The sequence below is a fragment of the Callorhinus ursinus genome, unplaced genomic scaffold (assembly GCF_003265705.2).
Source record: "Callorhinus ursinus isolate GAN/ISIS: 27379988/994484 unplaced genomic scaffold, GSC_fseal_2.0 scaffold3, whole genome shotgun sequence".
Lineage (NCBI taxonomy): Eukaryota > Metazoa > Chordata > Mammalia > Carnivora > Otariidae > Callorhinus > Callorhinus ursinus.
This window is the reverse complement of record NW_027397065.1, coordinates 50,838,403-50,851,143: the sequence shown is the minus strand read 5'-3', so window position 1 is coordinate 50,851,143 and position 12,741 is coordinate 50,838,403. Positions and strand designations below refer to the sequence as shown.

General features: G+C 39.5%; 1 protein-coding gene across 4 annotated transcripts in view; it reads right to left on the bottom strand.

Moving 5' to 3' along the window:
* Window positions 1–354: 354 nt before the first annotated feature.
* ZNF300 (zinc finger protein 300) overlaps window positions 355–12,741 on the bottom strand; it is a 56,881-nt gene continuing 44,494 nt past the window's right edge. Inside the window, exons 1-7 of one of the 4 annotated variants that reach the window (XM_073890828.1) lie at window positions 11,307–11,755; window positions 10,465–10,589; window positions 9,340–9,383; window positions 8,979–9,016; window positions 5,391–5,517; window positions 5,022–5,148; window positions 358–3,917 (exon numbers count right to left, since the gene is read on the bottom strand). In XM_073890828.1, coding sequence (XP_073746929.1) covers window positions 2,363–3,917; window positions 5,022–5,148; window positions 5,391–5,424 — 1,716 coding nt within the window. In that variant the 5' untranslated portion in view covers window positions 5,425–5,517; window positions 8,979–9,016; window positions 9,340–9,383; window positions 10,465–10,589; window positions 11,307–11,755 and the 3' untranslated portion in view covers window positions 358–2,362. Of the gene's footprint in view, window positions 3,918–5,021; window positions 5,149–5,390; window positions 5,518–8,978; window positions 9,017–9,339; window positions 9,384–10,464; window positions 10,590–11,090; window positions 11,149–11,306; window positions 11,756–12,741 lie in introns of those variants that run through there. The other 3 variants (XM_073890824.1, XM_073890826.1, XM_073890842.1) reach the window with 3 other exon arrangements.

Below are 12,741 nucleotides of genomic sequence, written 5' to 3'. Positions count from 1 at the left end.
TACACTACATGATTAGATTTATTTCAGGTGGTCCTTATTTTTGATGCTAATGTAAATGGTATCTTTACATTTTCACTCTGCTGTGGGGCACCTGGGTGGCTCAGTCGTTAAGCATCTGCCTTTGGCTCGGGTCATGATTCCAGGGTCCTGGGATTGAGCCCTGCATCAGGCTCCCTACTCCACAGGAAGCCTGCTTCTTTCTCTCCCACTGGCCCCTGCTTGTGTTCCCTCTCTCACTGTGTCGTTCTCTGTCAAATAAATAAATAAAATCTTAAAAAAAAAATTTCACTCTGTTGCTCATATGTAGAATTAGTTTATTTTTCAATACTGAAACTGTATAAAGCAACTAAACTCCTTTATTTCTAATATTTAATCAGTATATCTTTGCTTTTCTTATACATAATTGTATAATCTACAATGTCTATATTACTTTTTCCTTTCTAATCCTTATGCCTATTTTCCTATTCTTGCTGCATTGCACTGATTAGCTCCTCTAATAAAATGCTCAAAAAAGAAGTGAAGTATTAAATTAGTAGGTGCTAAGTCTAAATTGGGATGCTTATAGAAGTCCATCATCAGATCAACAAGGTTGGCTGGAGGTTTGTGACAGTGGGAAACCAAATGGGAGGCCTGTAAAGTAGGAATTATGAATCTTTGTTATATCTACATTAGTCCCATAGCTGTCACTATATAGAACTCGCTCTTCACTAAATTTCTGTGTGTTCACAAAATTATTTTATTTTTTGGTCCTTCTCATGCCTCATAAGGATCAGTTGAGACATCTTCCATGAGAAAATGTCAGAGTAGCTAAACCCAAAATCTGTACTCCTAGGCCTTCTTTCCTGGGTCTGAATGGTCAATTTATATCTGATGTGAGTGTTCTCAGCTCACTGTTCATAATGAAGTCAAGAATTTATCCACACAAACTAGGAATGTCTCACATCCCCGTTAGGCATGTCCTCTCCCCTGCAGAGGTTCTTACCCAGAGGGTCCCCATTTTTTCTTAAGAGACAGTTCAGCCCTTCAGGAAGAAGATCAGGTGGGCAGGAAACGTGAAGGAATCAAGCAGGAACTATATGAAGAACTATGTGAACATAAGTATACAGACACCCTCATTCTTGCCAAGTATTGCCCTTCTGCAGGCACCACAAATAAGGGTGCTCATGGAGGAATAGGCAGAACAACAGGAAAGAGAGCAAGAGATATTTTAGAGATATCAAATTCTCAAATCTGTGGCAGGCATACTTTCTCATCCCAAGAGTTTTGCTCTGCAAGTGTCCTTTGTTCCCAGGGAAAACAGTTGTGGGGAGGGCAGGAGTCAGAAAAGAACTGGAGAGACATTAGACAGGATCTTTATGTGTAATCACCAGTTTATATAAATGTATGTAAAAAATAATAAAAGCACAATAAAATGTCACTTTAACATACCAAGAATCAAGGCTACCAGGGTCAAAGACAGTAAAATGAACAGTCATGGGAATGGGATATCAAGAGCAGAGTGTCTGGAATGCAAAGCAAGTTTAGATGTAGTTTTTACACATTAGTCTTAGCATCCAGTTGCAGGAGGATAAAGAGAAAGATAAAAAGAACTAATATTAACTGAAAATGTGCTCTACATTTTTTTAATGATAACAGAAAATATTCAGATGGGTGAAGCAGGCTTGCTTGAAGTCACACAATCTGTGAGTAGCTAAGCCAGGATTAAAACACAAGACCATCTGGCTCAGTACCAAAGCATTTCCACAATACCAAACTCTCAGTGAGGAAGAATAAATGGGAGATCAGGTCAAGGTGCACTGATTTCAAGGTCCAGGATCCTTCCAGAGAGACAGGTCAACTTATATGCTTGAGATGGGAAAATGCATAAACATCACCTGTATTGAATCTGATCCACCTATCTTTGTACAAGAATTTTACATGTATCTTTAGGGGTCATGCCAAGCCCCTCCTAATAATGTAGTTTCTAGGAGTTGATTTTCTTTCTTTTTCTTTTTACTCAAGCTTTCCTCATGTCCTTTATTGGGAATTACTGTCTGGCCAAAATTATGCCAAGCTAATATTAGCAATTTCACAATGTCTGGTTATTGTTAATGTAGTATAATAAAGAATATGTAACTTGACAATATTCTATATACATAATTTGTTCTACTGACCATAACTTTAAAAGTTTTATACACCATGTTGAAAATGTTCTTCATTTATGATTATTTTCCATCATCTTTGCTGAGCTAGGTATCACCACACTACAGACATGAATTCTCTTGTAAAATTTTATCTATAAAGATGTCCCATAAATATCAAATCAGTCAGGTTCCTAGTATTTATTAAGGCTTGAGCTAATACTGAGAAGGCTTTTCTGTGTTCAGTTCATTATGATTTTACCACTGTTATGAATTCTCTGGTGTACAGTGAGTTGTGACTTTTGAATGAATGCTTTCCCACATACAGCACACCGATAGGGTCTCTCCCCAGTATGAATTCTCTGATGTAAAACAAGGTCTGACTTCTGGGAAAAGGCCTTTCCACATTCAGCACATACGTAAGGTTTCTCTCCTGTATGAATGCGCTGATGCCCTGGGAGGTGGGACTTCTGAGAGAAGGCTTTCCCACATTCACTGCATACGTAAGGTTTTTCTCCTGTGTGAATTCTCTGATGTCCAATGAGATGTGATTTCTGACAGAAGGCTTTTCCGCATTCACTGCATTTATAGGGTTTCTCTCCAGTATGCGTTCTCTGATGTATGATGAGCTGTGACTTCCGGGAGAAGGTCTTTCCACATTCAGTACATTCATAAGGTTTCTCCCCAGTATGAATTAACTGATGTGTAATGAGTTCTGTCTTCCTGCTGAAGGCTTCCTCACACTGAGCACATTTGTACGGTTTCTCCCCAGTATGAATTCTTTTATGTATAATGAGATGGGACTTCTCACAGAAGGCTTTCCCACATTCAGTACATTCATATGGCTTCTCTCCAGTATGAGCTCTATGATGTATTATCAGCTGTGACTTCTGGGAGAAGGCCTTCCCACACTCTCTACATTCATAAGGTTTCTCTCCAGTGTGAATTCTCTGATGTATAATGAGGGGTGATTTCTGGGAGAAGGCTTTCCCACATTCACTGCACTCATATGGTTTTTCCCCAGTGTGAACTCTCTGATGTATAATGAGGGAAGATTTTTGAGAGAAGGCTTTTCCACATTCAGCACATTCATAAGGTTTCTCCCCAGTATGAGTTCTCTGATGTACGATGAGATGAAACTTCTCACTGAAGGCTTTCCCACATGCACCACAATCATATGGTTTCTTTCCAGTATGAATTCGTTGATGTACAATGAGCTGTGACTTCTTAGCAAAGGCTTTTCCACATGTAATACATACACAGGTTTTCTCCTTAGTTTCAACATTCTGATATTGAATAAGGGATTGTTTACTACTAAAAATGTTTCCACACTGATTATTATTACAGGGCATTACTCCATTGTGAATTTTCTCAAGATTAGAATCAGATGCACCATGGCTAGATGATTTTCCACATCCAAAACTCTCATCAGGGTTTTTTCTTGAATTGCTCTTATTACAACTACGTAGGTCAATATGATATTTCAAGTTCTTTTTAAATACATCATAGTTATGGGATCTTTGTCTTAAAGTATCTGGCTCTATGCAATCGTGAAATATTTTTCCCAACGCATTATATTTATGTCCTGACTCCACAGTCACTGTTTTGTTGTTAATGACTGTTACTTGCCTGAAAAGCTTGTCTTGGTTTTCATGACATCTCTGCAGCTGGCCATCATCTTGACAGACTTTTAAGATGGAGTACAATGAACCATCCTTTGTGACTCCTTTCAGGATATTATTACGGAAGGAAACAGACCCCAAAATACATGCTTTGGGGTTGTCAAGGTTACTTTTCCTGTCTAAAAGAAAGAAAGATAAATAAAACAACTGTAAAGAACAATTAACAGAATGCAGAAGAACAGAACAAATGATTAATCAATGTAGTTGATGAACTCAGAACACAGGGATGGGGACAAGCCATCTCATAGGACAGTACAGCATAAAATATGATCAGATGAATGGATGGAAAAGGATGTTAAAGAGAAAAATTCATGGAAAAAATTAGAACGGATGGAGACAGAAAAGTATCTGTGTTATTATCACTCTGAATCTTGGATTATTCTCCTAGAATCTTTCCATTTTCCCTGCTTTCTGAATGGAAACCTTTTTCACCTTTTGAATTCATTTATCTTATAAACCATTTGCTATAAATATACTTAACTACTATTATCCTGCCACCACTATCCACAGAAACAAGGTCCCTCTGTACTCAAAATACTTTAACTCTCCTCATTCTACTTTCCTAATTAAAAACTAACACAAACAACAGAAAAATCCAAGATCTTGCTATGGATTCAGTATCAGATTCACACTTAAAACCCAAGCTTATATTCCACTACTTGCCATTAATACCTCCTATACGTACCAAGTAAAACTAGCAAAGTTCTCCCAGAAAAGCCTTAATTCTCTAACTTCAAGGTTTTGTTCATATACTCTCTCCCCACCAGTCTGCCTTCACCCTCCTCCTTCAGCATCATCAACACGTTATATATCTTTCAAAGCAGCTACAGCTGCATGTTCTGAAAAATGCCTTTCAAATTGTTGTATCTTTAGACTCTCATTTTCTCTGAACTTTTAAGACAGTAACTATATTTGACATATAATTGTGTAGAGCCATGTACCTGGAGGTCTTACCATCTGAAGTACAACCTATGTTCTTGGGAGGAATTTGCCTTTCTATTGCCTCTCATAAAAGGTGTTAAAAATATACATATATGCAGAGAGAAAGAAGATCAGTAAGAAATAGCTCCCCCTTCTAAAAGTTTACAACTATTTAATTATTTGTTGAATGCCTACTAAATTCTCAGCACAGGGACAAAGAATAAGAGATTTCAATAAGGATAGAACATAAACCTCAGGCATCAATCAATTAAGAAAACAAAACAAACTGATATTTTACTTCCCTTGTCTCCCATCGTCCTGATTTTCATCTGGAAAGATCCAATTTGGTATGTCTCTCTTTATGATCCATGGATCTTCTCCTTGTTCCAACTTAGAGATGACATCTGGTTTGGAAACTGGATATCCTATTAAATGGAAATCACAGAGGAATTGGGATTGATTGCACTGAAGGAAAAAGTGAAGGTGTAGTTTCAGGAGGGCTACAATGAAGCAATCCAGGTGGCCCTCAGCAAAAACAATGACCTCCATTTGGGAAGGTCTGAAGATCATAAAAGTCATTATATGTCAGGAACTACCAACCATGGCACCTGATAAGGAAAGGAACTTGGATGGACAAGTCTGAGTTATGCAGGGAAGCCATCCTTACCCATTGAGACCAGGTGGCTGAAGTTCTCCAGCATCACATCCCTGTACAGGGTCCTCTGAGCAGGGTCCAGTTGCTGCCACTCCTCTTGGGTAAAATGCACAGCCACATCCTTGAATGATACTAAGCCCTGTAACAGTATATTCCTGTTCAACCTGAAGTGATCATTCTCATCATTTCCATTGCAATATACAAAATTGTACTACACCTACTTTTATATCATATCATGGTATTTGGCAGAAACAATACAAAATCCTGTCTTTACAAGAAGTGCCAGACACAGATCAGGAAAACAGAAGAGGTAAATCAAAAGGCCTACTTGATGCAAATGGTAATTTAATAAATGATAAGGGCAGCATTCAAATAACCGAGAAGAAGACCGATTACTCAAAGAATAATATTGAAACAACTGGTTAGCCAACAGGAAAAGAATAATGTCGAATCCATACGTTCAAGGTAGAGCTGTGTCCCTTTCAAAATGCATATGTTAAAGTACTAATCACCAATTTCTCAGAATGTGACTGTATTTGGAAACATTGGGTCATTGCAGAGGTAATTCTATGAGGTCATTAGGGTGGACCCCAATATACATTTTGTAAATTGCATATACAATCAGTCTCATCTAAGTGATCTCAATCTTAAGATGCCTCTCATCCACATTCACACCATCAAGCTGCCAGGCATTTAGTTTGTCCCTTAAACAGCCTTATTAATTTCCTCATTTTACATATGAGAAAACCGAGGATTACAGTGGTTAAGTAACTACTTGCCAGAGGTTATACACTGAATATATGATTAACTAGCAGATTTAAAAGCACGTATTCTGAATCGATAGCTTGAGTTCTTGATCACTGCACTCCACACTGTCTCCTTGATATTGTAAACAAGATCTTTTGCATCTTATTGTTTTAATAACACCCTTAGTCAAACTTCCCGTGAAACAACCTATATTTTAGTTTTCTTCAAATTCTCAGCCTTCCTAAAACCACTCTGCTCCTTCTACTTTTGCAAATGTTTCCCATCTTTATCCTACTTCCCTCATGATTTAATAATCCTTTGAGCCTATTTCCTACTTCCTTAGAAAGCTGGTTCTTTCTAAGTTGCTTTCTAAGTTGCTCCCCATCTCTGCTTTAACAGTTCTTTGCTCCCATGTCTCTTATAGAGCTTTTATTTGTCAGTGCTGGTTTCCATATCTGTTTACCTAATTTTTCTCTGCATTCCTCCCAGAAAAAAAAAATACCTAAATCTTGAGATACTCCACAGCCAGCCAGTGCATATGACACACATTAGGTACTCAACAAATGTTTGCTAAAAAGGAATGAATGATGATTATAGAGAATAAAATCAAGTTCACATTTAGTTAAAAATAGTTTTGTGCATTAAGCAGTTATATTCTTTTGATCTGTATAACAGTGACATGAGAAAAAAAATAAATGTGGAGTGTAGAGAAAATCCATTCTGACAGGAATATTAATAGATGTAATTCTAACATTCGGATTTTGCTTTATTAATTATACTCAAATACTTCGGGGTGCCTGGGTGGCTCAGTCGGTTAAGTGTCTGCCTTTGGCTCAGGTCCTGATCTCAGGGTCCTGGGATGAAGCCCTGCATGGGGACTCCCTGCTGAGCAGGGAGTCTGCTTCTCCTGTTCCCTCTCCCTCTGCTCCCCCCCACACACTTGTGCATACTCTCTCAAATAAATAAAATCTCAAAAATATATATACTCAAATGCTTCAACATACTAAGTATGTATAGATTTTGTTAATTGTGAGAAAAATACAGTACATAATCAGTAGGAAATCGTACTTTTATCATCTACAAACACTTTTTTGTGGCTTGGGTGACTGGGAGAATGGAAGAGATGGAGAGCAGGTGTTAGAAAGAGAAAGTGAGAATAGACGTGTGCAAACATGACTTCACTTCTGGACATTATGGAAAAAATACAAATCCCTCTTCTTACAGGAAGAGGCATATAATCAGTTAATTAGCTCTGGTAGTTGGATTTATTAAGCTAATAAAAAATCCATTCTCCTTCTCTAAAGCTGCTCTAACAGAAATATAAGACTAACCAGATAGGTAATTTTAAACTTTCTAGTAGCCATAATCAAAAACTAATTTTCAAATATTATATATATATATATAATAATCCCAATACATCCAAAATATCATTTCAAAGTGTAACCAATCTTTAAAAATTATTAGTGAGCTTTTTGGAACTATATCTTCTACACTCAGTATGTATTCTGCACTTATGGCACATCTCAATTCAGACTAGCCAATTTCAAATGTTTAGTAACCACATGTGGCTGGTGGCTCCGTGCTGGACAGCACAACTCCAAAGCTACTGACATCCAAAAGAAAACAGCCCCATCTTTTCGCAATAGAACTCACTTGTTAAGTCTACTGTAAAATATACATGAGATTTCTAGATTTGACAATAACAGTGATGATGACATAATAATAATACTAACAATAACAACAACTAACACTTAATACAGAACAAACCATCCCCAGATACAGTGCCAGGCATGGTTTTTATTCGCTTAACTCTCATAACAACCCTATGAGGATTCTAAGCTTCATTATAAAGATAAGAAAACAGTCCCAGGTCAACCAGGTTGCAAAGAAATATTATGCATCTGCTAAGATAATAAAGAAATCTAGGTACTGGCACAGGAAAATAGTCAAAAATCTTTACATGGGACAGTAAAATTAAAAAACAAGTTGCAGCACAGAATGTTTACTCTAACATTATTTTTCCAAAAGAAAAACACAATAAAGAGACACTCTTATACATCTGTACTTTCACAGGTACACACTTAATTGGTTATACTCATACTGAAAAGGCTTGGAAGATTACAAACAAATGGTGAACACTGATAATCTCAGGAGGAAGAGAGTTTAAGTTAAAATGAGTCTCAGTTTTTAAATTTTTATCGTTTATATAGTTCAAAACTTATATACCGTGTATATAGCTAATGTTGGCAGGGAGAAAAAGTAATGTAGACTGTTAAAAATGGAAGCGCAGAGAAGGAACTGGCCTTGAGTTGGACAGTGATCCTACACAATCTGAAATCAAACGAAGGGTATGGAACATCAGGGGCCTGTGCTCTACAAAGCTTTGCCAGATAATTACAATTTAAGAACTGCCCTTTGGGAAGAAAATAGATTTTGGAAGACCATTCAAAATGTACCTATCCTGTGTTATCTAGATTTTATCAGTAGATAAAACTGGACAATAGAAAGCCTCTGTAATCAATTAGGTCCTCTAAACCAGAAATCTAACAAACTTTTCCCGTAAAGTTTGTATTTTCAGCACTGCAGGCCATATGGTCTCTGGTGACTTACCCAATGCTGCCATTGTGGCAGGAAAACAGCTGTAGACAACAATACATGAATAAACGGTTTAGCTGTGCTACCAATAAAACTGTTCATAAAAACAGACAACTGGATTTGGCCTACAGGCGGGAGTTTGATGTGCCCAGCTCTGAAGAATAAGGTTCAAGGCGTTTAGCTATGACATTACGATACCTTCCCTCTAAAAGAGATCATTTTATGATACAGCTATAAGAAATCTACTGTTGCATTTACCACAGGAGTGTTGGTGAGAACACTGTATACTCCACCACCTAGAGAAAGATCCAGAATGGAAATCTGTTTTAGTCTTACATGGCAAGAAATAATTTCTTTCCATGAGACATGTATCTGTTTTCTCTTTAGAGGACTGTGTAATTGATGATGTCTGCAAGAAGATCAGAAAAATTGATACATCCATTTTTAAAAATGTTTTCAGGTCAGGTTATCCACATGTTACCTAGAACTCTTTCTAGGTCTTGATCTTTATTTTGGTTACCTTTTCCCTACTCCAAATTTTAGCTATCTGTACTTCCCCATTTGACTGGACAGAAAATGAAAGAGGAAACTTTAAAAATTAAAAGTAAAAGCAACTCACCTGGGACTTCATCATTTTCTGCTCTCTTCCAACAGGGCAGATGCCTGAAAGAGCAAAACTAGTGATCAGAAGGACATTTTCACAGACCAGACCCAGTCTGCAGCTTCCACATTCACCAATCCAGAAACATTCACCACTAGAAGTCAGGTGGATGATGGGACAACCAGGGATAAGGCTGTTTGGTCCTTGCAGAAGGGTCAGGAAGCACTAGGTGAAGGAAGTCCTCTTGTGACTACACTATGATGATACAGAACCTTGGTCAAGGTGATTTAATTGTATAGATATGTTTCATATTGACTAAGAGCTTATTGTTCCCCTAAGAACCAATAATTCTATTTGTAGAATATTTTTATAAGGCAATAAACATGAATAGATTTATATAAAGATTTTTTTAAAGATTTTTATTTATTTATTTGACAGAGAGAGACACAGTGAGAGAGGGAATACAAGTAGTGGGAGTAGGAGAGGGTTCAGAAGCAGGCTTGCCGCCGAGCAGGGAGCCCGATGCGGGGCTCGATCCCAGGACCTGGAATCATGACCTGAGCCGAAGGCAGACGCTTAACAACTGAGCCACCCAGGCGCCCCTAGATTTATATAAAGATTAACTGCAGATGGACTACCCTAGCACTAAGAATGGCCATGATCAAATGGAAAACTGAGAAATGTATTCCCTTATTCCCCAGAAAGAATCAGTAGCTGAATTCTAATAATCTCCCAAGAGATCTTTTATATTTTCCGTCAACTCAGTAAATTCTCCTGCCAAACAATATTCATGGACCAAAATGTTAATTTTAAGATGTTTTCTGTTTAGGGACACCTGGGTGGCTCAGTTGTTAAGCGTCTGCCTTCGGCTCAAGTCATGATCCCAGGGTCCTGGGATCAAGTCCCACATCGGGCTCCTTGCTCAGTGAGGAGCCTGCTTCTCCCTCTCCCTCTGCTGCTCCCCCTACTTGTGCTCTCTCTCTCTCTCTGACAAATAAATAAAAATCTTTAATTAAAAAAAAGATGTTTTCTGTTTAAACTATAACTGCAGATTTTCAACAGTGCAGTCATCTGCGTATAAAAATGGTGATAGTTGGAACCACTCATACAAGACAATATACTACAGTGCAGGAAGGTATATACCTGGTCAATTTTTTTCAGTCCCAGGAGGAGTCATGCAGACAAGACAACTGGTTCAGAGGAACTGAATGCTCCCATGACAGGGAGACTGTTTTATATGGAGTATTCCAGGCGTTGTCAAAACTGATCTGGAAGGAAACAACCAAAATAGTGATGCTCATGTCTGGGTACATGGCAGGTGCTCAGTAAGTGTTTCTTGAATAAAATATAAAATGATTTCAGTAAGCTTAGAAAAAGGCCTAAAGTCACACTTTTGGTAATAATCCATCCTTTTTTATTTGTTCGGTCTTGTTTTAAAAGGATCGTGGCGGGTGGGGAAGCACCAGGCTCAGGGTGCAATGGTGAACTGAGAAGGGGGTCTAAACTTTAAGAACTCAAGGGTTGCCTAAAACCTGTGGAAATTTTAAATGTATGTAAAAGTCTTTCCCAGTAAATTGGGGCTGATCATCATGACTACCTGATCCCATTATTGCTCCCTCCAAATTTCTGAATCCTCGGGCCTAGCAATGACACACTCACAGAACTCCCCCATGACGATCATATCACTGACCACGACACGGATGTCCCGGTCATTTAGTCCAAGCCCCCTCCCCAACCACTGATTCTCCAGGGTCCCCTAAATCACTGACCCCAGTCAGTCCCCCTACACGCCATTTCTGATCCCACAGGCAACCCCATCACTGACACATTATTCCCCAATTACTAATCTCATACCTTACTCCAACCCTGTCTCCCTAATAAACCCAACACTAATCCCACAAACCTCCCCACCCCTGACGTCATAAACCTCCAATCACTGACCCTCAAAGACCCCTTCCCTCCTGTTACCAATCTAACGGACTCACCGCACATAGCCGCCTTCCGACTTGCGGCTCTCTTATCAGGTCCTGAAACGCCCATCACCGCTTTAGCCGGGACGGCTGTCACAGCCATACTGGCGAACTCTCCCGCTTCCTGTCTGGGAGAGTACAGCGCGGGGCTCCTGAGCCTGCGCTGTTCCGTACTGGGCGGTTTGGCCCACTCTGCACCCTCGGCGGCTTTGTTCAGGAGGCAAGATGGCGGCTCCCAGGCACTGTATCTCGTAGTGGGAGCCGCCATATTGAGAGTCCAGTCAGGTCCGTACACGCCGAGGAATTCAGTTTATTCCTGAGTTTGGACTGTACCACAGCGGCAGCGAGGGGAGGGGGCAAGATGACAGAAAGGAGGACTTTACCAGTGAGGCACGAGGTTTTGCAGAGAGCTTTTACAGGAGGATTGGGGAAGAAGTTTGAGTGATACGACCTCTATTAAAATATTGCATTTGGTGAAAGAGGAGGAATTTGGAATGTTAAAATACTCTCATTGACGACACTACTTAAACATGTTTGTAAATGGTACAGCCCTACACCGGGAGATTCTACTTGCTGAGAGGGGTGAAACTTGAAATGGTACAGTCCCCTCCGCGGAGATGCCACTGTGGGAAAGAGGGACCAAGGTGGTGGTGGGTGGAGGAAAGGGATACGCAGCAGAAATGAACTTTAAACTAAAAGCGAGTATAAGGAATTCTCTAGAGGAAATTACTAATGTAGGAGGGAGTTGCAGGGGCGGACTGAAGAAAGGAAAACAGAGACGGGGAGGAGACTGAGGCCCAGAGCGATGACGTTGAGAAGCCGAAGAAAGTAGGGGCTGCGATAACGGGGCAAAGGAGAGGCCTGTGTAGGCAGCGGTGGGAGCCTGAAGGGCAGAAAACGGGGCGCAGAGGGACAGAAGTGGGACGCTAAAGGACACAACGCGGGAGACTCAGAGAGAGAGGGAGATTGAGACAGAGAAAGGGGAGACTGAAAAACAAGAAAAAGGAGAGGAAGCCAGCGAGGAGGTTAGATTTCAGGAAAATATCACGTGAAAAAACCTACAAACCACTTACCATAACCATTAGGTCATACGCCAGGCTTTTATATATTTATAAAATATAAATGAGTACGTGTGTGTGTTATATGTGTGTTAACATGTTTCATGTGCTTAAATAGATCCGATTTTGAATCATGGTTTTCAAAGGAGACATTATTTTTGGCTTATGTAATTAAATCAGCAGCAATTTTACATTGAGCACTTATATTTCTCATGTCAAGTAAGAACAAATCTGGACTTAGGGAGGGATTTTATTCAGAAAGATGATTGCAGGGGCATTTGGGTGGCTCAGTTGGTTAAGCGTCTGCCTTGGGCTCGGGTCATGATCCCAGGGTCCTGCATGGGGCTCCCAGCTGAGTGGGGAGTCTGCTTCTCCCTCTTTCCCTCTGTGCT